A 24,272-nucleotide genomic window follows, 5' to 3' on the forward strand; every position below is an offset into this window, starting at 1 on the left:
AACTGTGTGGGAGTTGGCGGTCTCCTACCATGTGCATACTGGGGATCAAACTCAGGTGTTTGGCTTGGTGGCAGGTGCCTTTACCTGCTGAGCCATGTTGCTAGTCCAAGAACTGCATTCTCAATCATAATACACTGAGACAATTTAGTAGCTGTTTCCTCAATATCTGCCTGCTCCCCTTTTTCTTACCAATAAGAAAATGTCGGAGTGAAACACCATGTTTAGCTTCTCTAAAAATCTTTAGAGTAAGGCAGAGTTCTCTTCCTTGTTCTTCTATTTTCTGCTAGCTGGAGTTTGGAGTGATGACTACAGCCTGAGTAGCCATTGTAGACGGAGAAGGCAGTTCTGTATTGAGAAAGATGATCAGGGAAGTGTAAGGTGCAGGCCTGTGAAGCCACATGCCCTCCCTCCCTCCCTCCTTCTTTCCCAGTTTCTCTTTCTCTCTTCAGATCCATTTCTAAGACATGATCTGACTGTGTAGTCCACATCAGCTTCAGTCTTGCAGTCCTTCTTCCTCCTCAACCTGAACAACAGATGCTGGGTTATAGGTGTGCACCACCACGCCCAGCTTATACGTTGTTCTAACTGTATAACCTCTGTTTTTGTTGGCAAAAACAAAAAATAAATGGTATTTTTCAGCTGGGCAGTGGTGGCCCATGCCTTTGTCCCAGCATTTGGAAGGCAAATGCAGGTGAATCTGTGAGTTCAAGGCCAGCCAGGGTTACACAGAGAAACTCTGTCTCAATAAAACAAAACCCAGACCAAAAGTGTATTTTTTTCAACTGTTGCTGATATTCTACCATGCACAGTTGAAGCTCACTGTGACTAAGACATAGAGAGTGTGCTGGATAGGTTTATGTCAACTTGACACAAGCTAAAGTCATCTGAGAGGAGGGAACCTCAATTGAAAAATACTTCTATAAGATGGGGCTGTAGACAAGCCTGTAGGGCATTTTCTTAATTAGTAGTTGATGAGGGAGGGCCCAGCCCATTGTGGGTGGTGTCATCCCTGGGCTGGTGGTCCTGGGTTCTACAAGAAAGCAGGCTGAGCAAGCTATGAGGAGCAAGCTAGCAAGCATCATCCCTCCATGGCCTACCTCCAGGTTCTTGCCATGTTTGAGTTCCTGCCCTCACTGCTTTTGGTGATGAACTGTTATATGGAACTGTGAGGGAAATGGACCCCTTCCTCCCCAAGTTGCTTTAGGTCATGGTATGTTATAACAGCAATATTAACTCCAACTAAGACACAGAATAAGAAAGGAAAGGGGCAGAGGCGGGGTTTGAATCACATATTCGTTGAGGATGGCATTTTTCCTGTATTCACCTATGCCTTTAGCATCCTGGGTTATCTCAAGAGAACACTGCAGTTAGATACTATGTAATTTGCTGCTTTGAGCACCTTTAGTGTCCTAGGATAGAAATACGATCTCACTTCAGAAGCAAGAGAGCTATCTATGCCTAGGTGGTGCAGGGCTGCAGTGTTCAGCAAATTAGTCAGAAAGCTTGGGTGCGATTTTTAGTCCTCTTCTCGGAATCCCACATTTGGTCCTTGATTGTGAATGAATTTTCTTAGCTGTCTCTCATTGATAGACTTGTCTGTAGATGGCAGGCTAGAGTAAATGAACAGGGGCTACACTAGGTTCTGACTATTTTCTTTGTCCTTCCAGCAGAACGGTGAATCATGCATGAGGACATCCTAGCTGAGTCTGGGAACAAGAAGACGGGAAACTCAGATGAGAACCCCAGTCCGTGGCTAGAACGCTGCTTCAACCGCAAATGCTACATCACCTTCCTGACTGGCTGCTACAGTTGCCACTGGCAGTACAGAGAGTGGGAGACAGCTGAACTTGGATCCTGTTGCTGCTCCTGGGTACAGAGATGGAAAGGAGCTGGACTGCACTTTCTTAGCTGTGGGTGTGGGTGGGTCCCCAAGCACCGGAGTACTCACTGCAATTTCCAAGTCAGGTGCACTAAGCTCCAGTTTTCCTGTCAAAGTACCGTGGCAAGTCTAGAGCCAGAGTTAAACATACTTGCTGCCTTCCTCTTCCTCCCTGCCTCCTCTTCCCCCTTTCCCTTCTTCCTTCTTTTGTTTTACAGGAGATAAACTGAGGATCTTTTGCATGCTAGGCAAGGGCTGCAATGCTGAGCCACACTGAAGGCCCTTTTGTTTGTTTCCTGTTTGCTTCCTTCCCTGCTCCCCAGTGTTTTAAAGCAGGGTCTCTTGTAGCCCAGACTGACCTTGAACTTACTATATGAATGAGCCAGACCTTGAACTCCTGATCCTTCTGTCTCCACCTCTGAAGTTCTGGGATTATAGCCATGTGCCAATGCACCTGGCCAGCCCCTCAATTTTATTTTCTTTCTTTTTTCTTTTTCATGCTGTTTTTGTTACGTTATTCATTCATTCATTCATTCATTCATTCATTCATTTGCTCGTTCATCTTTCATTCACTTTTACATTTATTGAATTTTGAAGACTTGGATGCAACTAGATGTTTATAGGAAATTACAAGAATGCTCAAACGAAGTAACCATCTTATTAAATAAGAAACACAGAGCCAATGTAAAGATAAAAGCCCAAGAGGTCAGAGCTAAGAGCCTTACCCTTCCTGCTTCAGCGATCCTCTTCAGCCAAGAGAGCCCTATTTCCTGTGTGTTTGTCTTTATATAGACTTTCTGTTCTGCCTTCTCACTGGTTGTAAACCCAACCACATGACTGCCTTGTCACTGCCTGTCTGTACAGACCTCCAGGTCTTCTATGGTTGGTAATGAGATTAAAGGCATGTGTCTCCATGCTGGCTGTATCCTTGACCACACAGAGATCTACCTAGCTGTGCCTACCAAGTGCTGGGATTAAAGGTGTGCACCATGAACACCCAGCTCTGCTGTGGCTTACTATTAGCTCTGACCCCCAGGCAACTTTATTTATTAACATACAAATAAAATCACATTTCAGTACAAATAAAATATCACCATACTCAAATCTTTAATTTTCATTTTAAAAATTTCATCAGTGGCAATCCTTGTCTGAATCTTAAATTTGTGTGTGTGTGTGTGTGTGTGTGTGTGTGTGTGTGTGTGTGTAATGTGGTGATCAGAACTTACAGGAGTTGGTTTTGTCCTTCCACCATGTAGGCTCCAGGGATTGACCTGAGGTCATCAGACATCCTTACTCACTAAGTGATCTCACCAGCTCCGTAAATCTTTAATTCTCTAGTCTCTGTCAGTTTCCAAGGGGAAAGTATATTCCTTGGTGGTGGGGGTGGGGTGGGAGATAGGGAACCTAATAAGTAGGAAACAAGATATTCTTTATTCCTGGCTAAGTAAGTCCTTGATTTTCACTAACATAGAGCTCTAGTGAATGTGGGTGGTAGCATGAAGCATAATCTAACAAAAAGTCTCTTTGTTTCTCTTAGTGGTATGTCATGGAACCCTCTGGTTAGCAATGTGGTATAAGAGATCAAATGATGAGCACACTTCAACAAAAAGAGGGACAAATCATGCACCTTCACTTGATTGTTAAACATAGTTCAGCTAAGGTCTAAGAATTTCATTAATTAGATCTCTAATTTCTTGTTCTTGTATTTTATTTTATATGTATGTATGTATCTACCTAACTGTCTGTCTTTGGGATTTTGATGATTGTGAACTAAGGCCTTGCACATACTAGGCAAGTACTCTACCACTGAGCTACATACATCTCCAGTCCTGGATTTTTTATTTCTTATGTCTGGTTTGAATAGCTATATGTGAAAAAATGTAGGTAATGGGAGGCTTCCCTGGAGTAATCAAGAATGTTCTTTTGTCCCTTATACTTTCCATGCCCAGATATTTGGTTTTTATGCTAGTCACAAATGTGCTTCAGGTATGCTACTCTCAAAGAACTCATGTTGTGCTGGGGGAAGTTAAATACATTCACATTCTAGCATAGCAACAAGTGTATGTGTGTACACACTGGCATATAGTCAGGGAGAGGCCAAAGACCATGAAGGGTGATTGAGAATTGGCTAGGTAAAGAATTGGAGGTGGTATGGGAAATGATAGTAGAGGAGTCCAAGTGAACAGAGAGTGTGTGATTGGTAGGTTTGTTTTATGGGGAGCAGAAATGAATAGAGAAGTGCTGAGAAATGAAGTTGGAGATTAATGGGTCAGATAATGTGGTTTTAAGAACTTACCCCTGTTATATAGGAAGTAAAGAATACCTGAAGAGGGCTGGGGATATGACTCAGTGGTAGAGCATATGCTTAGCATGTATGGAGCCCTGGATTTGATCTCTATCACCAGAGTAGGAGGGATACTTTGATGATATGACCTGGGCTATGTTTTGGAATGGTTATTTGAGTGTATGGAGGATATATGAGAAGGGCCAGTGCAGGAAAGCCTCTGCATTCAAAGGGAAGACTGTGGCAGTGCTCCAGAGAAGAGATGTGGGTGGATGGATCAGAGTGGTGAAAGCAGGTATGGAGACAGAGGGTAGATCTGACAGGTTATTCATTACTTGGGGATGAGGTTACAATCACTTGAGATCTACAAAGGATGTGGAGTAAAATATAAAGGAAAGCTGTATTGAAAAGGGTAGCATTTAGGACAGTCTAGTGTAATGGTAAAAACACTGGACCAGAACTTTGGAGTATGTATGAGTTGTAATTGTAACTGTAACTTATGGTTATGTAGTATGCCAGAGTCTCTCTGTAGCTAGAAAATTGAATTAATAAAGTCACTAGATAATTTTCAAGTCCCCTTTCTACTCAGATGGAGTATAACATAAAGGGAAAGACCACTAGATCCAATTTATGGCTTTGCTACTGACCATCCCTAAATTAGTGACCCATTGTTATAAGATCTTAGGCAAACCACTTAATATCTCTGTGTTTCAGAATCCTTATTAGAATAAGGGAGACAGTAACAGCAAAACCCACCACAGGAGTTGCTATGAGAATAGAAGAGATATTATGTAGAATATACTTTGAATTGCACATGATACACAGTTAATACTTGATGGATATTATTACTGTAATGTTCTTAGGGTCACTGATTTGGTGTAGCTGGAGTTTTCTCCAGTCTTGCACAGACCCACGGATCCCACGACTACGGGAGCTTGGCGGGACCTGGAGAGAAACTCTCCAGCTACAATTTGGAAAAGTGATAAACAGAAATAAATACATAGAAGAGAATTCAATGTGTTTGTGTGTGTGTGTGTGTGTGTGTGTGTGTGATTAACCAAAAATCTAAATACAGAAAAGCACAATGGTATGTTTAAGGAAAATTAGATTTCCAATGCTGAATTTAGGGACATTATATAAATAATAATTAGGATCAGAAAACAAAATTTAGATGAAATTATAACATTAGACTAAAAAAAATTGAGCTTTATCCTATAAACAGAGAGTAACCCTTGAAAAATGTCAAGCCAGAGTTGTGATGAGATTAAAAGAATAGAAACAGATTTATTTAGCAGAAAGATATTAAGCTTATCAGATACATATACCACAGTAGCCAAGACAGCTGAAGTCTTCCTCTGGCCTCCACTAGCTTAAATTCCAGTGGGATAAGTTATACAATAAATAATAGATGAAGAAATGCTTTCAAATAATAAGATCTTTGAAGATAAAGTAGGAAAATATATTAGAAACTGGGAAAGGGGAGTAGTTAGAGACCTATGAAAAACAAGTCCTTTGTTCTATCTCTAAATGGATAGAGCCAGCCTTGTGTTGGGACAAATGCACTCTAGGCAGACCTATAAGTACCTGGCTTCAGAGTAGGGATGACATTTGATATGTTACAGAAAGCAGCTAGTGTGGCAGACCTCTGGAAAGGAAGTCAGTTTGAGAAGATGTGAGGTGGGGGATGGGATAGGGCTAATCCTATACAATCTTGTAAGCTACTGAAGGCTCTTTCGATGGGGGTGATATAATAGCCGAGGAGGCTCTGGGAGGGTTTAAGAAGTGCAGAGACATTATTTGCTAACATGCTTTTAAAGGTCCACTCGGGTTTTGTGTAGGAGTGGTGTACAAGACTGAGTCAGCTCCTGTGCTCATCACCTAACTGCACTCCTGGTAGTGGTTTGCTGCCTCAGGGCCCACAAGGTCTCTTCAGCTTGTCAGGATGCCCTTTCTATGTATGTTTGCAATCTTAGTTTTTATTCCTACTCCTTATAAAACCTCAGATTATTCTAGCCTAGGGAGGGTAATGTCCAACACCAGAACTATATTGGCCTTTGGCAAATGTAGACAAGAATTATTGAGATAATATGGACAAATGGAGCTAAGTTAGATTTCTTTCTTTTTCCAGAAAGAGCAATTTTCTTATCTGTGCCTGATAATTGCATTCGTTTTGTCTGCGATTTTCCTGTTCGTGTGGGCAGAAACCTCCAATGAATACAACGGCTTTGACTGGTGAGTTCAATTTCTGGACTTCTATTGGTATATGGGCTCCTTTGTTGGATAGTCACTTGGGTTCTTCCAGGTTGAAAAGATCTGATGGTTTAGTAGGGTGGACAAAAGTGGATTTTGCAGAACAGCTTGTGGATAAGAGGTGTAACTCTAGGGCAATAGTCAAATGTTCAGCATCCAAACTTACACTTCCCTTCCACCCGTGCTAAGTCACACACTGCAGACCAAATGGTGTTCGCAGCTTTCTCTGTGCCTTGAACATCCCCAGCTCTCAGAGAAGGCTTCTCTGTCCTCTTTATTCTGGAGTCTCTTTGTCTGGTTGCTGATGCCCAGACTTCTTGTTCTGCATGATTTATGGCCCTCAGCCCTGATTTCTCTGCTTTTCCTACAGCCTTTGCATCCTTCTTTTGTCTTTAGGGCTCCCTAGGAACTCTGAACAGAAGGACAGATATTCCTTGTCAGCTCCTTTTCATGGCTAAATTACTCCCCGACCACTCTCAGACAGCTCAGCTTTTCTGGCCTAATGCCTTCCAACATTGTTGTAAACATTATCTATTACTTGGTGTTTGCATGTTTAGGTATGTGGCTTCCTTTTTTCTCCTTGATGAAATGCAATTTATTTTTATTTATAAAAGTTAAATCTAGTTGGTTATTTTAAATGTAAAAAAAAAAGGGAAGAAAAACTAGGGCTGGAGAGATGCTCAGTGGGTAAAGGCATCTCCCACAGATCCTGATGGTCTGAGTTCGATCCTCAAGAATCATGGGGATTCTTGGTGGAGAGAGAGGACTGATGTCCTCTGACCTCACACATGAGAACATATCTGCACAATGAATAGACTGTAATAATTTTTTTCCCTTGGTTTCTCGAGACAGGGTTTCTCTGTGTAGTTTTGGTGCCTGTTCTGGAACTCACTCTGTAGACCAGGCTGACCTCGAACTCACAGAGATCCACCTGGCTCTGCCTCCCGAGTGCTGGGATTAGGCTGAAATAATTTTTTAAATGCAGAAAATTGGAAAATATCTAGTCACATTTTCAAGTGACAGTCACAACCCAGCTTTTTCCTGTGCTTATTTTATATTGTTAGGTTTATACTATTTTTATAACTTTGCTTTGTCTTGTTACATAAAATAATCATAAATATTCAATAAACTATTAAGACTAATGTTGAATATTATTTTAAATGATTTCAAAATATGCATGAAGATGCATGAACTTTGCTTTCTGTATGTGGCAGGTGGTAGGGCAGGGACAGAGTCTTGCTTATGAAGTTCAGGCTGGCCTCATTGTCTCCTTTCCCATTTTCTAAGTGCTGGGATTACAAGTCTCTGCCATCATGGCTAATTAGCCATGGCTTTTTGTTTGCTTGTTTGTTTGTGGCTAGGCTGAACATTTTTAATATTCATGTCTTGATAAGATAATGATACAGTGATGTCTTCATATTTTGACTATTGTTCCTCAGAATAGATTAATACAAGTGGCATTAAGTTAAGAAGAATGAACATTTAAAATCAGTTCTGGTTTTTGCTAAAGTACTTTCTCAAAAGGTTATGGCCAGTTCCGCTTACAGCAGAGGAAAATGACAGTTAAGTGTTTTAAGCTACCAATGGCAGCATTAAATATCCCAGTTTTGATGACATAAAAAAAGTCTTCTTAATGGAGTAATTTTGTTTTAATTTGAGTCATTGTGTTTCAAAGCAGTTTTTTAAAAAAATATATTCTCTTTAGAAATGTTTTTTCCTTTGTACTTTTTATGCATTGAGCATGTTCAATAAGTTTTATCAGTTTCTACACAATCTTTATTATGAATAGTTCTGAATTATTCTTCAGCACATGTATTTCAATTGTTCTGTGTATGGATTTTAAGATATCTGGCATTGAGATCTATAGAGGACTAAGGCTGTAAAATGTCTAATAGTCACAGGGTTTTTTTGTTTTTTGTTTTTGTTTTGTTTTGTTTTTTGCTTTTCCCCACCCCTTGAGTGGGATCAAAGTCCTTTAGCTAAGCACAGCAAAAGTTGTATGATGGTGACACACATACAGACCTTGAATTTCCTTTAATAAGAATCTTCTGGGGACTATTTCTGGAAGTTCCTATTTTTTTGAAGATGGCTGTGTTTCATCTTTATCCTTGAAGAGTATCTTAGACAGGCTTAGAATCCTAATTTGCAGTTTTTCTTTTAGCACGGTGATTCACTTGCTCTTTTGTCTATTGCTTTGTCTATGTTGAGAAGTATGCTGTCTGCCTATGGTCTCTTGAACTCCATCTGCCCTTGAAAAATCTGTCTGGCTTTCAGAGTTTTCCTTTCTTTGCTTCCTGCAATTTTATGATGATATACATGTGTGGTTTTCTTTCTGCTTCAAGCTTGCTTTGCTTCTTTAATTTGCAGTTTGCTATCGGTAGAGACTTCCTATTGTCAACTTGTTTAAACTGTACCTTAATTTCTCTTCACTGTACAGTTTCAGTTTCAGAAGTCATTGGCATATGGTTTGGAAGGCAGATGTGAGACAACAGCCAGTTTTCTGTTTCGAAGGTTGACATCACTAATATGCACCAATCTGTTTACCTTGTTGATATGTGGAATGCTGAGGTCTGCCACTCCCTTTCCTTTGCCCAGACCTTCTATAACTTGTTTGAGTGTTGTATGAGTTTTTATACAACTTTGTGGTGAAGATTCTTTGGGTTGCTCATGCTGTCAAAGCTCGAGGTGGTAAGTAAGTCATGGCTTTGCATTTGTTCTTAAGGGTTCCAGTACATCTGAGGAAGTTCTAGTTTGTTTGTTGTTTTTTTTTTAAAGATTTATTTATTTATTTATTTATTTATTTATTTATTTATTTATTTATTATATATACAGTGTTCTGCCTGTGTGTGTCCTTGCAAGCCAGAAGAGGGCACCAGATCTCATTACACATGGTTGTGAGCCACCATGTGGTTGCTGGGAATTGAACTCAGGACCTCTAGAAGAGCAGTCAGTGCTCTTAACCACTGAGCCATTTCTCCAGCCCTCTAGTTTGGTTTTAGTCTTCTCAGTTCATGGTTTTCTTCCTGACTGCCCTGTCTGACTAATAGTGACTCAAGTGAAACCTAACAGCAAACACAGGGCAGCAACTTCCCATGCAGATCCCTCTGTGTTCCCATAACTAGGAGGTATAATCCCTATAATACATTTTCTTCTGGACCACTCATAGTGGTTCTGTTTCCTTGAACGAATCTACACAGAACATATCCACAGCAGTATAGCAGTTCTAGGAAAGTACAATCTTTTATTTTAAAAATATTTATTTTTTAAAATTATGTTTATGGGTGTTTGTGTATATATGTGGGGGGGTATGTTCACTTGAGTACAAGATTTTTAGATGAAAGGTTGGTGTTTAATGAGGCTGCATATAGAATGCCATTCAGATTATTTTAGGAGACTCATATGGGGCAGGCAAGATGGCTCAACAGGTAAAATACTTGTCACCAAGGTTGACAACATAAATTTGATCCCTGAATCCCACACAATGTATGGAAAGAACTGACTCCCACAGGTTATCTTTGGAATGCCACATGCAAGATGTGACATGTACCTCCCGCTCCCACAAAATAAATACATATAAAGAATATTTTCAAAAAGAAGACTCACATTTTCCTCAGACTGCAACTCTCCAGTGCAGTCAAAAACTTCTCAGAAAACATAAGTAGGAAGCAACAGCTTAAATTGGGCCAATCCATGTAGAACGAGCCCACTGTGCGGTCATCAGCATTATGTAGTCCCAGTTTGAAGAAGTGGTGGCCAAGAAGAGAGACTTCCCTTTTCAGGTTCCATTGTGTATAAGCAGTCACATAAGCAAGCTTCTCTTCGTTCTAAATGCTGCCTCCTTTTGTCCTGCCACCACCTTTATGAAGAGTGAGCACAGATGACAGAGACAGAAGAGGTAGAAGAGGGAGAAAGACCCCTGTTCTGCCTTTCCTCTGGTTCATCCATGGCAGAAATGAGAGCAGTCCCTGCACTTGTCTGTGTGAGAGCAGCTCCTGCACTTGTCTGTGTGAGAGCAGCACCTGCACTTGTCTGTGTGAGAGCAGCTCCTGCACTGGTCTAGTGTGGGAGCAGCTCCTGCACTGGTCTAGTGTGAGAGCAGCCCCTGCACTGGTCTGTGTGAGAGCAGCTCCTGCATTTGTCTAGTGTGAGAGCAGCCCCTGCACTTGTCTATGTGAGAGCAGCCTCTGCACTGGTGCATTTGTCTAGTGTAAGAGCAGCCCCTGCACTTGTCTATGTGAGAGCAGCCTCTGCACTGGTCTAGTGTGAGAGCAGCCCCTGCACTTGTCTGTGTGAGAGCAGCCCCTGCACTTGTCTATGTGAGAGCAGCCCCTACACTTGTCTATGAGAGAGCAGCCCCTGCACTTGTCTGTGTGAGAGCAGCCCCTACACTTGTCTGTGTGAGAGCAGCCCCTGCGCTTGTCTGTGTGAGAGCAGCCCCTGCACTTGTCTGTGTGAGAGCAGCCCCTGCGCTTGTCTGTGTGAGAGCAGCCCCTGCACTTGTCTGTGTGAGAGCAGCCTCTGCACTTGTCTGTGTGAGAGCAGCTCCTGGGCTTGTCTGTGTGAGAGCAGCTCCTGGGCTTGTCTGTGTGAGAGCAGCCCCTGCACTGGTCTAGTGTGGGAGCAGCTCCTGCACTGGTCTAGTGTGAGAGCAGCCCCTGCACTGGTCTGTGTGAGAGCAGCCTCTGCACTTGTCTGTGTGTGAGAGCAGCCCCTGCACTGGTCTAGTGTGAGAGCAGCTCCTGCACTTGTCTGTGTGAGAGCAGCCTCTGCACTTGTCTGTGTGAGAGCAGCCCCTGCACTGGTCTAGTGTGAGAGCAGCCCCTGCACTGGTCTAGTGTGAGAGCAGCCCCTGCACTGGTCTAGTGTGAGAGCAGTCTCTGCACTTGCCTGTGTGAGAGCAGCCCCTGCACTTGCTCAGTCAAGTGGGTAGTGATACTCAAAAGTAATCAAATACCTTAAAGACAGCTTTTTTTGTGTTGAAAAGAAATAAAAATAAATAATATAATTAGCAAAATGATTATGAAGAAAGATACCCCATTAAATATCAATTAAGTTTTCTTTGTCACTTGGAAACAGTCAATATCAGCATTTGATTACTGTTTGAGTAATAATTTGGCCTCATGTAAACCACTATTAAGGCCATTTTTGATCTTTTTTATTTCAACTTTTTTCAAGGTCTATTTGATTATTTAATTACAGGGCATAGGCTTTTCTTAAGTGATACTATTTTTGTTCTGTAAATCCAAGTCTTCTCTGAAAATCAATTTTTAAAACTTTTAAAAAATATTTATTTATTTATTTATTTATTTATTTATTTATTTATTTGTGTGTGTGTGTGTGTGTGTGTGTGTGTGTGTGTGTGCATGTATCACAGTGCATGTGTGGAAGTGAGAGGACAGCCTACAGAAATCAGTTCTCTTCTTCCACCAAAGGGGTTCCAGGGGTCAAACTCATGTCTGGTGACCAGCACCTTTACCCACAGAGTCATCTCACCAGTCGTGGATCTTAGATATATTTTTCTGAATCTTTTCTGATTGTTCTATTAATTGTGTTTTGTTAGGCACAGTTTCATCTATTTTGAAAGCTTCATTGGGTCCATTTTTTACCTCCACCCACCCTCTGAGAGACCCAGGCCCTCATATGATGGACACATAGTTATCACTGAGCTACATCCCCACCTCCTTACCTGAGCTCCCCTTTTTAGAGTGCCCTTCCCTCATAGCATCTTTACCTGAGAAGCTTCTTACTATAAATGTTACTTGTCTGTTTCTTCTTGGTGTGTCTTATAAACCCTACCAAATGAGCATTTCCTTTAATATTTTTAATGTGATTATATGCTCATGTTACATATTTTATTTCTTTAACGTATTTCTCTAGGTTCTGAGTGGAAAGGAGGTCATTTCTGTTTTCTTAAAATGAGAAGTATAGATTCTTTGACATAGAAAGCCTAGACAAATATAACATTGTCTCCCTAATGAGTCACAGAAGTAGTTTTCCCACAGATGGTACTTTAGGAGCAGAACGCTTAGGACATAGATTTCATACACATAAGAGCAATTGACATGGTGGTTATGAGTGCAATTATGTAAGAAGGCATATGTGTACCTGAACGAGGAGCTTGAGAGATAGAAACGAGTGGTCATACTGTTGTAATGAATTTAGGGGATAATTCCCCTTTTTTTTTTGGATAGTGTTGAATTTCCACATCACATTGTTTATTGAAGATGATATAAATTTGGATATATATTATAAATAACTTTATAACATCTCTCCACTTATAGAGGGTACATTAATATTGCTGGTTGCTTAGAGTACAAAATTAAAATTAAAAAAAAAAATCCCCAAAGCACTCACAGATCTGTTCACAAGGTGCTTCTCTTCTTGTCCCTCCATTTTTTAATACCTCATTTAGTCTGTTCTTGTCTCTACCCTTAATGTAGATACTGTTACTGATTCCTACTATATTTTAAGCATTGAAACATTTTTTTTCAGGGTTGTTTATCTAGGGACAAAACGCTGGTTCTTTTGGTCCATTATTATGTTGAGTACAGCTGGGATCCTGACTGCCTACACTTCCTTGCTTTTGGTGAGTGATGATGCTTCTCATTTTTCATTTCTTGAGCAGCCTCATGGGTTGCTCCCTCCTGTGCTATTGTATCTATCTGGAGTCTTTGATATTAGTAGAGTCAGAGTTAACTGCTTCGGTTTTATGCAGAAGCAATGGTTGAAAGAGATTTATGCTGTTTAGAGGATGTGTCTAATCAAGTCGGCCCTTTGAGAGGGTGACAGAGCACGCTTTTTTTTTATTTCCCCCATTTCATACTCTATCCATTGGTTCACTAAATATTATCATTTAAACACCCATAGCATTACACCCACAGTCTGAGACTTATACATTAAACCAGTTTTACTATGCAAATGCTAGTCACTTAGCTCAGTTGCAAATTATTTGTGTATGACCCTGTCTCTGTTGCAAACATGGTAGAGTCATTTTGCATGAAAAATACATGTGACAGAACGATCCATGGAAATGGAGAAACTAAAGAAAGATAACTTTAGCTTAAAACTTTATGCTTACTTTGATTTCATAATTCTGTGTTTCCACTGATTTCCTCTCTGACACACAAGAGTCCAGCCCTTGAATATGTTGCCAATTGCAATGTTTTTCTTCTAAAAATGTATTAATTATTATGAGAACATTGTAATGAGTACTGATTATGTAAAAATCAATAAAACTAAAGCATGTAGTTTCTGTCTTCATGTCGAGCTCTCGATAAAGGTAATGTGTTCATTCCGTTCTCATTGCTGGGACAATATACCCGACAAATGCAACTTGAGGTAAGGTTTATTTGTTACAGTTCGAGAGAACGTAGCCTTTTGAGAAGGAATGGTGGCAAGAGGCAAATGTAGGAGGCATCTGTCCCATTGAATCACAGTCAGGAAGCCAGGAGAGACTCTCACCTCAGCTCAGCTGTCCTTTTTATTCAGTCTGGGGCCTCGGCCCATGGAATATTGCTGCCCACATTCAGAGTGGATCTTCCTTCCTAAGTTAGACCTTTGTGTAACAACTCTTTCCATGGTGATTTTAAATCTAATCAAACTGACCATGAAAAGTAATTACAGACTGATGAAAGATAAAGCTGTGATTGCTTCTTCATTTGGTGTTTGGAATCACAGGGGAAGTCACTACTACAGATGGAACTTTGTAATTATCACTATCAGTTCCTGAATGAAGCTTGTCAGGGTTCTGAGAAGGAAGAGCTAACTGCCAGCAAAAATACCAAATAAAACTTCTGAGAAGGGGTAGAATTGGAGGGCTGGGGACACAGCTCAGTCAGGAAAGTGTCTGCTGTGTGAACATAGGGACCTGAGTTCAGATCTCCAGAATCAAACCCAGTGCTGCAGTGGAGACAGCGCAGTGAGAGCGAAGTCCCTGAAGCTCATTGACCAGATAGCTTAGCTGAAGCAATGAGCTTAGGTCCAGTGAGAGGCCTTTATCCAAAGATAAAAGTGGTCCATGAGCGTGTGTATATGCATGCATACACATGACCACATGTGCACACATCCATACTGACAAGTACACACACAGATACACAGACACAGACACACACAGACACACACAGACACACACACACACACACACACACACACACACACACACACACACACACAATAGCAGCATGGGATTGGGATCTTGAATAGATCACGGGTTTGGACATGGGGGACTGAAATGTGAAGGAACATTGTGGACTGAGAGAACATATTGTGAGAGAGTAGCAAGAGAGAAATAGATTTGACATTTTGTTAGGAAGGGAGTAATGTAGCCTAATGGGGAGACACAACTTGTGACAGATTTCAAAAGGCTTTGAAAGTAAGAGTAGGATAACTCAGTAAACATGGGTTTCCATTTTAGGAAAGTCATTCTGGAAGTTGTGATGTGAAGGTAGAGAGACCAGCTAAGAATCTTTCTTTTCAGTGAGGAAGATGCAGATGTAGTGTATGCTCTAGGCTAAATTCTGGGCCACTGAATTGTACCATGTATATACACAGTTAGTGGGAGATGGGATTGTTAGCTTCCAGTGTGAGAATGCTAGTGTCCAGCAGCGTCACCATTTTAACAGACGCTCTACTTTAGCCTTCCTCTTTTGGACAACAATGAAAAGGGAGAGAGGCCTGGCTTTGCTTTTTGAGTTCTTACTTTGAGAGTTCAGTGTGAAACTGAGTGGTGAGAATGCTTGTGCAAAGCCCAAGCATTGGTTCCCAGCAGTGAAAAAAAAAGGTTATTTACTTAGTAATCTTGGTCAAGTTACATGCCTCTTCTAAGCCTTGGTTGCTTTTTAATTTTCAAATGAGGATGATAATATTTAATAAAATGATACTTTTATAGAGCTAAATAAAAAATAAAGTCATGTACACAAAATAATTGTAGTAAAAGGCAAGTGCTTTGTACATTAATATGTTAACATCTGAGGACTCGAGTTCTCAGTTTCTGTGTTCATACCTACTTGAAGACTGGTAGCTTTAGACTTACATCTCAAATGTATTGAGCATAGACCAATGTTAATGACAGTCACAACATCAGCACCAGCCTTGGAAAGAGCTTTTAAATGACCCTTCAGAGAGTTGGCTCTTAATCTCTGTTCTCTTATAAGTGAATCTAAGTAATAGCAGGCATGAAGTCCATCACAGGGAAAGGAAATGGCAGGAACTCAGGAAGCATCAGCGGTAATGGTTGTGCGATCCCAGGGGAAAGAGTAATGAATTCTTCCCAGAGTGTTGGTGGAAGCTACAGATAGGAAATGACATTTGAACTGGCTTTAAGGGTTAGTAGCATGGGGAAAAAGAGCCTAAAAGGATGAGAAGTAACATGGCAAGGGAGAATAAAAAGTAGCCCAGGAAGTGAAAGTGGTGCCCATTGTGAAAAGTCGCTAGAGCTACTGAACCGCTGTGGGCAGGATTTAGTCACTTCAAAACAACCACCTGTCTTCTTTCCTTTGCAGTTAATTGGGGCTTTTTTGCTCTGGGAAAGGATTGAACTATATCTGCATCCGTGTCATAAGGTAAGTGTTCAGTCCTCACAGGAGACCGTACACAGGATGGCGGGAGCTCCGCAGCATCCGGTACCACTCATGCAGCTGGCCTTCTTTCATTGTTCCCTGGACAGACCTGCTTGTGCAATTTTTTTTTTATTTTAATTTTTTTTTTCAAGACAGGATTTCTCAGTGTAGTCTTGGTGCCTGTCCTGGATCTCGCTCTGTAGACCAGCTTCGAACTCACAGAGATCAGCCTGGCTCTGCCTCCCGAGTGTTGGGATTAAAGACGCATGCCACTACCACCCAGCTATTTTTTTTTTGGGGGGGGGTTGCAATTTTAACTGAAATTAGTAAATTTCTTCTCCTTCTCCTTCTTCCTCCTCCTCCTTCTCCCCTCTCTTTCTGGTCATACTCACCTGCTCTGTTCTTCCTGTCCCAGTGAAATCTTAGGCAAATCTCACCTTTGCAATCCTTTTCCATCCCAATAGCATTTTCATTTCAGTCATTAGAATTGTAGTTCACTGTAGTAACCCAATCTCCAACCTTACAGATCTAAACCTTCTTCTTCTCCTATTTGGGCTTGACTTGCTTATGCCTGGCATGGTGGAGAGGGCAGTAGGGGCAGTCATTTCCCTGATGACATATTTTTTCAGGTCAGTGCCTGCTTTTCTCATGATTCCCTGAAACTTCTTTAAGATCTGACTGACCTTTCCTTGGTTTGAATCCCTTTGAAGTGATTCCACCATGGCTTCTCTCAAACAGTTCATACCTGGTCCCCAAGAACAGGCAACCGTATTCCACTCTCTGTGGACCAACAGCATACTTGCAACATGGACTTTCTGACTTGGGCTGGATAAGCTCAAGTAGCATAGCCCCCCTTTTTATAGACCTTCTCAAATATGGTTGTGACTGTATGCTAATGTTTCTCCAAGACTGGGAACATGTCAAGTCTTTTGAGTGGCATCCTTAAATCTCCTCTTACTCATATGAGAAATTCAAATTGGATGTGTAAACTTAAGTATTATTATAATAAATGGGAGTTGAAATCATGAGCTCTTCCATGGGAAGAATGTATATAGAAAAGAAAAAAAGAATTGCTTGGTGGTGGTGGCGCACACCTTTAATCCCAGTGCTCGGGAGGCAGAGCCAGGCTGATCTCTGTGAGTTCGAGGCCAAACTCACAGCCTGGTCTACAGAGCGAGCTCCAGAACAGGCACCAAAACTACACAGAGAAACCCTGTCTCGAAAAAAAAAAAGAAAGAAAAAGCCTTATTGCTAATATCAATAAGACTTTGGACACTATTATGAATTAACACCAGAAGATGGAAGAAACTTATTAGTCCATCAACCCCTTCTCACTAAATCTTTGACCAAGAAATTGTTGGCACCCCACTTTCATTAAGCACAGCTACCATCTTCAGTCAGGAACAGCTACACTTAAGCTCTCAGCTAAATCCTAGCCACAGATCTTACCCTTTCCATACACAATCAACAAGACATTATTTTGTTAGCCTCTAAAGAGAGGATGCTAGTGTCCATTTAAGTCTTATGTTTTAGTGAGCTTTTTATTCTACCCTACCTCTTTTGGATACATGTAATGAATCAGTTTCAGACAACAAAATGTTGTTTAATATTAGATTCTGGTATTCTGAAACTAAAATCTCCGATATATGTTCCATATTAGTAAAGTTAGACTGGTTTAAAATTATGCTTTCTTTTTGTCTAGCATCATCCTTAAAACTAATTCCTATACATCTTCAATGGAATTTTTGTTCATTCAAGTTAATAAAATCTTGCCATTATTTTCTCAACTTTCTTGTCCTGTATTATTTTGGGATCTACTTGCAGTTATGAATCTGTGGACAATGAGAAGAGATGGAGGGGGATTATGAAAGGAAGTGACCTTCCCTTGGAAGGTAACTCCTTTGGTTAGGCCTTCAAATCAGCAAGAACAAGGCCTATGGAGTCCGCTTCTATTGACAAGGGAGATTTTTAGGGGCCTGGGAGTTTACTTTCGTCATTTTTCAGAATAACCCAGAAGGGATAGGATTAGCACCAGGTCTAGAATCTCTTGATCACCCAGGGATACCCAGAGAGCACTTCAGATTACAGTTATCAGTCAGAACTCCTTGTAAATATGCTAATAACTTGACTTCCTTATAACCTCCCCCTAAGGTATAGTTAGCTAGCAATAATGGGATGTCTCTGTGACATTTTCTAACAAGATAGACTTAATGTATCTCAGGTGCTTTTACTTTAAATAAGCCTGGAATGTGCAGGTTTTTATGATGGCAGAAGGACTTCTGGAGTTGTGTAGTTAACAGAGTGACAGATAAGGACGTGCCATACACAAAATGGCTCCTTCTGTGAAGCAGCATTTCTATACACTTGGCTCAAAATTCACCTCACAGTCTGAGCTCAGAAATCAGAATGCCTTACAAATGCAGGAGAGTAAAGACCTTTCATGAGTAGCTGTATTTTACATGACCAGGTTTCCCCAAGGGAAAATAGCATGGTTTTTTTGTACCTTATGATTGCTTCTATTCTTTAAATCATTTGTAAAGTTTGGTGTTGGATAAGAGATAAATTCAACAGTTCAGCTGTTACGTTGTGATGCATTTGGTTTCCTAATAGGCTAGTAATTTTGCATTAATGTATTTGAGATCTTGACATTACAAATGAGGGTGAGTTACTGGAGCCACCCTTCACTGAGGACTCACTTGCAAGACAGTTAGATTGAAAAGACAAGGGTCCATGGTAGTATAAATAATCACATGCAATTAACAAGGACAGTTATGATCCAAATATGGTGGCTAGAAGTTAAAAAGCCCTTTCTGTTTCCCTAGGTCCTCGTTTTGCTAGTAATTGCGCTGTGCTCCTTCTTATTATCTATTTTAAACCAATACTGGAGGGACAAGTGGCTGATAGCTGGGCTCTCACTGAAGGTAAGCATCAGTCTGTAGTGCTTATCATTGTGTCCAGATGTGTCTAGTCTGACTTTTGGCTTTTCCCCAGGTCTTTGCTCCCTTTTTGCACATGAGCCTCATAACTGTGATGATTATCATGTCCTGGCCTCTAGCCATCTGTGTGGCCCACTTGGAATCAGAAGGTATGTCATGTGAAGTGGAATCTTGCTTGATCTCCCCAGCTTGTATACTCCACTCAGAGAAACAGAGATGGTAGCTAGCCACTCTTGTGCCTCTTTGAAAGTTCTTTAGTGTGTTATGTAGGCAGGTTCTTTATAGTCTCACTTACCAACCCCTGGGCCTACCATAGTATTTCTATGACTAAGTCATCCTTCTAAGAAGGATTCTTTTAGAAAAACATCATTTTCCCTTTGCACATCATTTATCTGGGGCAGATGGGGACAGCAAAGGGCATCCCAATTTTGTTTTGACCTGAGTGCTCCTATAAGACTTAGCCTGTTCATACACAAGCACCACTGATTTCAATTAATTCTATGTCCAGTGATCTTTGGTTACATCAGGTAACTCAGAGAAGTCCCCTGTGACCCCTGCCATACCTAGGAACTTAAAGAAGCAGGAATGGCTGCCTCTGCAGCTGGCTTCCTCTCTATTCTTTTGCAATGTTGATAAAATCAAGACAGTGAGTTCTGGATGAAGAACTGCTTTGCAAATGGAAAGATGTAGGATCTTCTTTCTTATCTCCCTTTTCACTATTGGTCATATAAAAGGCACTTGCTTCCTGGCTTGTGGGAGGATTCAGGCTAGTGAAGGGTTGGTTTAATAGGGGTGCTGGTTGTGTGTGTGTGTGTGTGTGTGTGTGTGTGTGTGTGTGTGTGTGTAGTAAATTTTAGAAAATATTTCTCAGATAGGAGCTTAAAGGGAACAATAATAAACTATTTTCTTTATTTTAGTTAGAATAAGAAGATACAAGATGGCAGGTTACGAGCACGAAGTCCCGGAAAGTTGTAATATATTCACAAGGTTAAGAGGTTAGAACTGGAGGTCTCAATTTGAAAGTCACTGAAGCACATAGGTAGTAACTTAAAAATGTACAAATGGGTGGGATCCCCAGAGGTCTGAAACCGAAAGTGTTGGAAAGCAATTGATAATAGGAATTGAGGATGGGCTGTGTGGTGTGGGAGATGGGTGTGGGTGAAGGTATGTAGGGTGAAAAATAGGAAGAAGGAGAAAAATAAAACTAATATTTATCAGCTGCTATGAGTCAGCACTGTTGTAACAGCTCTGTGAGGTTAATGTTAGCTGCCAGACAGACCTAATTTACAGAAAAAGGATGAAGACTCCAAGAGGTTACGTCACGTGTCCTTGGTTACAAGAAGTGATAGAGCTTAGCCTTGAACTCACATTTGCCAGTGCCCTTTCCACTGCTCTGCCCTAAGTTAGAGGGTTTCTTATGATGATCTTCACAGTCAGCAAGGCTCTCTCAGAGCCAGCCAAGCTCCTCCTCTGAGAAGCTGTGTCTTACATTTCCTTCTTTCCTTTCTTTCTCCTCATCCAGCCTTCCCTCCTCCCCTCCCACCCACCTTCTGTACAGTTTTTCCATTTTTCACTTCCAAGTTTCAGCAATATTGCCTTAATAATGTCTTTGTGTGAAATGTAGGTTAGTGGTAGAGCACTTGCCTTGCATACGTAGGACCTGGATTCAGTACCCAGCACTGAAAATAACCTTACATCTGAGCAGTCCTGTGTATTCATAGCTAAACCCCTGGAAGGGAGGATGTTGCAGACATAGAAAGTAAAGCAGCTGCTACTTTGGGGTAGTTAGCTGTGTGAAATGGTTCTCCACCCTCCTTTCCTTTTTACCCACTTTTCTCCCCTTCCAACCTTTCAGCTCTACAAATAGCTGCTGGATTGCCCTTCCTTCTTATTCTTTTATGTCTTTATTTGATGCCACTGGGAATTTATTCTCCCTGCATTATGAAGAAGGAGAATTTAGGGCCTAAGCCTAAATTCTTTGGACATAGAGGTGCACCCATGGTAGGTCTGATCATAATGAGCATGGATGAATGCAGGTATGTATGGGGTATGTGGGACAGAGAAGGAACCCTGGAGAGGAAAGGGGATCTTGACATGACAAGAATAAGGAGTTAACTGTGTACATTGCATTTGAACTCAGGTCATCTAGCTCCCATCAGCTTCTCTTCACTGTGCCCAGTGTTCGACTGGGTACAGTCAGCCTCTTTGAAAAGACAGCTCCAGGATTCAAGCTCTGCTTCTCAAAGCCCTTTCATCCCCAAGCTCTATGCCTACCATGAAAGAAATGTTGGGAGGAGAGACTCCAAGGCACAAGGCTTGATGTTCCTTTCTTCCGTAGTTGGCACCAGAGAATACCATGATGTCCTTTGAGAAGGCCGTTGAACATGGTGCCTCTGGCCTGGAGACTGATGTGTACTTAAGGTAGGAGAATAGGGACTAGAGTGGAGGGCAAGAGGGGGTTTGTCTAGGGTCAGGGGAAAGGACCAGCTTGGCCCAAGGAGTAAAAAGAATAAGCCTTGAAGAAGTTCTTCTATGTTTATATAGCACATCTGTACATGCCACATATATGAAACACATCTCCCTTTCAAAATATTCCCTTTACCCCCATGGTCTTCACCATAGGCTCACAAACCATGTGTGAGTCAAATTTGTTTCCAGTATAAACCATGCTTGCACCCTAACCCTGTGTACTACTCTAGGAACTCACTTATTAACATTCCCTAGATATCTGCTATATTCTAGGCTGCCGTCTGAGTGTTCAGGAGATGAACTTGAGTGAGACATATGTACCTTCCCAGTGGGTGAAGGAGATGTGGCATAGTTACAGGTGACCACAGAGTAAGGCCATCTGTGATCAAAAGCCTTTCAGAGAGGAGTTAAGTCACTTGCAGAGGAGCCTCAGTGGAGGAGAGGGCTGCCTCCTAGTCTGTGAAAGAAATCATCTGGATATACTCAAAATTATGTTTGGGTTAGCCTTAAAGAAAAAGAGTTTGCTAAGCAGAGATAGGGGCATTCCAGACAAAGGCATCAACCTATTCAAAGGCATCTTAATGAGCAATAACAAATCATAGAGCTCCGTAAATGTTTGATGGGTAGCCAGGGTAGGTGGCAGAGACTAGATGGCCTATTGTTTTATTGTTGTTGTTAATTTGTTTCTTTCTGTTTATTTTCTAAGTTTATTATATTATTGTTTGTTTGCTTGCTTATATATGTGTACATGTATGCCATGTTGTGTGTATAGAGATGGGAATATGGAGTTGGTTCTTTCCTTCCATCATGTGGGTCCCAGAGATCAAATTCAGGTTGTTACATTTGGTGACAGTTCCCATTGGCTACTGAGCCATCTCACCTGTATTTGGTTTTTATTTTGTTTGTTTTTTGTTTTGGGAAGCCAGATCTTATGTAGCTAGGATGGCCTTGAACTCACTATATAGCTGAGGATGATGTAAACTTCTGACCCTTCTGCTTCTACTTCCTGAGTGCTGGGACTACAGGTATATACCACCATGTCCAGCTTGTTTTTTTTTTTAAATAAATTTTAATTTCAGATTTTACAGTGATGGAGATAGGACTCAGGGCCTTATGCATGCCAGGAAAGCACTTTGCCACTAAGCCATACCCCAGTCCATTGTTGGTTTTGGTTTTTATATGCTTTGGAAAGAATTATTAAAGTGTTGGCTAGCAGTGTGAAGCAATGGTCCAAAGAAAAACAAAGGGATATTTGGATTAGAGCAGGTCCAGGAAAACACACACACACACACACACACACACACACACACACACACACAAACATACACGCGCACGCACGCGTGCGCGCGGGGGTGGGGGGAGATAGATAGATAGATAGATAGACAGACAGACAGACAGATAGAGAGAAGCATTGCTATATTCTATAGAATTTATGTATCTAGGCATCTTAGGAGGTAGAAAGGCTTTGTGTTACTGTGAATGTATTAGTGTATGTGCTGAGCACATAGACTACAGTCCTGTCACATGCATTCAGTGAGACAAACAGAAAAATGAGCACCCAGTTTAACAGAGGAGTAACCTGGGTTCGAAGAAGGGAAATGTAGCTCTGGTCATGAGGCTTAGAACGTAAGTGGTAAGGTAGAGATTAACACTTGCTTGCCAGACCCCAAACCGGGATTTTTGGCATAATTCATTGAAACTGAGTATTTTAATGGAGTTCTTTGTGTCATTTCTGGAAGCACCCAATGGCCATGGGCTTAATATGGTAAAGGTTCTGGCCCAGTGAACCCTTAAAACATGGTCTTTATTCTCAGTTGTGATTTTGACTCTGATATAGATGATCCTTCCAACGTCTTATTGCTCTGCTTTCTGACATCTCTTCCCAAAGATTATCTCTTCCAAATGCCTCTACCGCTTTTATAGTCATCCCTAAAGCTTCTACTGCATGTCACCTGGGATCCACTTAGGACATGAAATCCACATCAGGAATTTTAACAGGGAAAATACAATATAAAGAACTGCTAGATACTGAAAGAGGATTCCAAAGAGTATAAGAACAGAATGCTTTACAGCATAATTTTAGGTTTTACATGAAATAGCATAAAATAGGTTTTACAAAAAAACCTAGCATTTCCCTGTTAATATCTGATTTGAATAACTCGTGACTCCTCTTTCTTTTGGTTAGTTTGTCTAAGGGCCTATTAGTTGTGTTTATTTTTAAAACACCCAGATCTTAGAGTCATTGTTTTGTTTTGTTTTGTTTTTTTCTACTTTATTTATATCTTCCCTGGTTGTTATTTCTTCCTGTTTACTGGATTTGGGTTTGGTTTGCTCTTGTTTTACCAAACTCTTGAGTTGCATCATTGAGTGGTTTGTTTGTGCTCTTTTTGATTTTTTAATGTAGGCCCTTGGAACTAAAAGCTTCCCTCATAGGAAATTTTGGTGTGTTGTATTTTCATTTTCGTTTATTTCAAGAAAGTTTTTATTCCTTCTTGATTTGTTTTACCCACTCATCATTCATAGTGTGTTGTTTAATTTCTATGAGTTTGTGTAATTCTAGAGATTCTTTTGCTGTTGATTTCAAGCTTTATTACATTGTGGTCAGATAGGATACATGTAGTTATTTCAAATTTCCTGTATTTGTTGAGATTTGTTTTGTGTCCCAGCACGTGGTCTGTTTTAGAGACAGTTCTACGGGCAGCTGAGTAGGAGGTAGGGTGTTTGGTGTTGGGGTGGACTATTCTGTAGACATCTGTTAGGTCCATTTGATGTATGGTGCCATCAGTTCCTATGTTTCTCTGTTTATTTCTTGTCCTGATGACCAGTATGGTGGAGAAAGTAGTGTACTGAAGTCACCTACTGTTACTGACTTGGGGTTAATCTGAATCTTGAAGTCC

General features: G+C 40.9%; 1 protein-coding gene across 3 annotated transcripts in view; it reads left to right on the forward strand.

Moving 5' to 3' along the window:
* Gdpd4 (glycerophosphodiester phosphodiesterase domain containing 4) overlaps window positions 1-24,272 on the forward strand; it is an 83,977-nt gene that overhangs the window by 12,617 nt on the left and 47,088 nt on the right. For 2 of the 3 annotated variants that reach the window (XM_042280175.2, XM_042280186.2), the window contains exons 2-10: window positions 1,668-1,870; window positions 6,292-6,395; window positions 12,906-12,999; window positions 15,914-15,973; window positions 18,793-18,891; window positions 18,962-19,055; window positions 19,824-19,901; window positions 20,762-20,907; window positions 21,245-21,327. In XM_042280175.2, the coding sequence (XP_042136109.2) occupies window positions 1,682-1,870; window positions 6,292-6,395; window positions 12,906-12,999; window positions 15,914-15,973; window positions 18,793-18,891; window positions 18,962-19,055; window positions 19,824-19,901; window positions 20,762-20,907; window positions 21,245-21,327 (947 nt within the window). In that variant the 5' untranslated portion in view covers window positions 1,668-1,681. The remainder of the gene's footprint in view (window positions 1-1,667; window positions 1,871-6,291; window positions 6,396-12,905; window positions 13,000-15,913; window positions 15,974-18,792; window positions 18,892-18,961; window positions 19,056-19,823; window positions 19,902-20,761; window positions 20,908-21,244; window positions 21,328-24,272) is intronic. The other variant, XM_042280181.2, reaches the window with a different exon arrangement.

The sequence above is a fragment of the Peromyscus maniculatus genome, chromosome 1 (genome assembly GCF_049852395.1).
Source record: "Peromyscus maniculatus bairdii isolate BWxNUB_F1_BW_parent chromosome 1, HU_Pman_BW_mat_3.1, whole genome shotgun sequence".
NCBI lineage: Eukaryota > Metazoa > Chordata > Mammalia > Rodentia > Cricetidae > Peromyscus > Peromyscus maniculatus.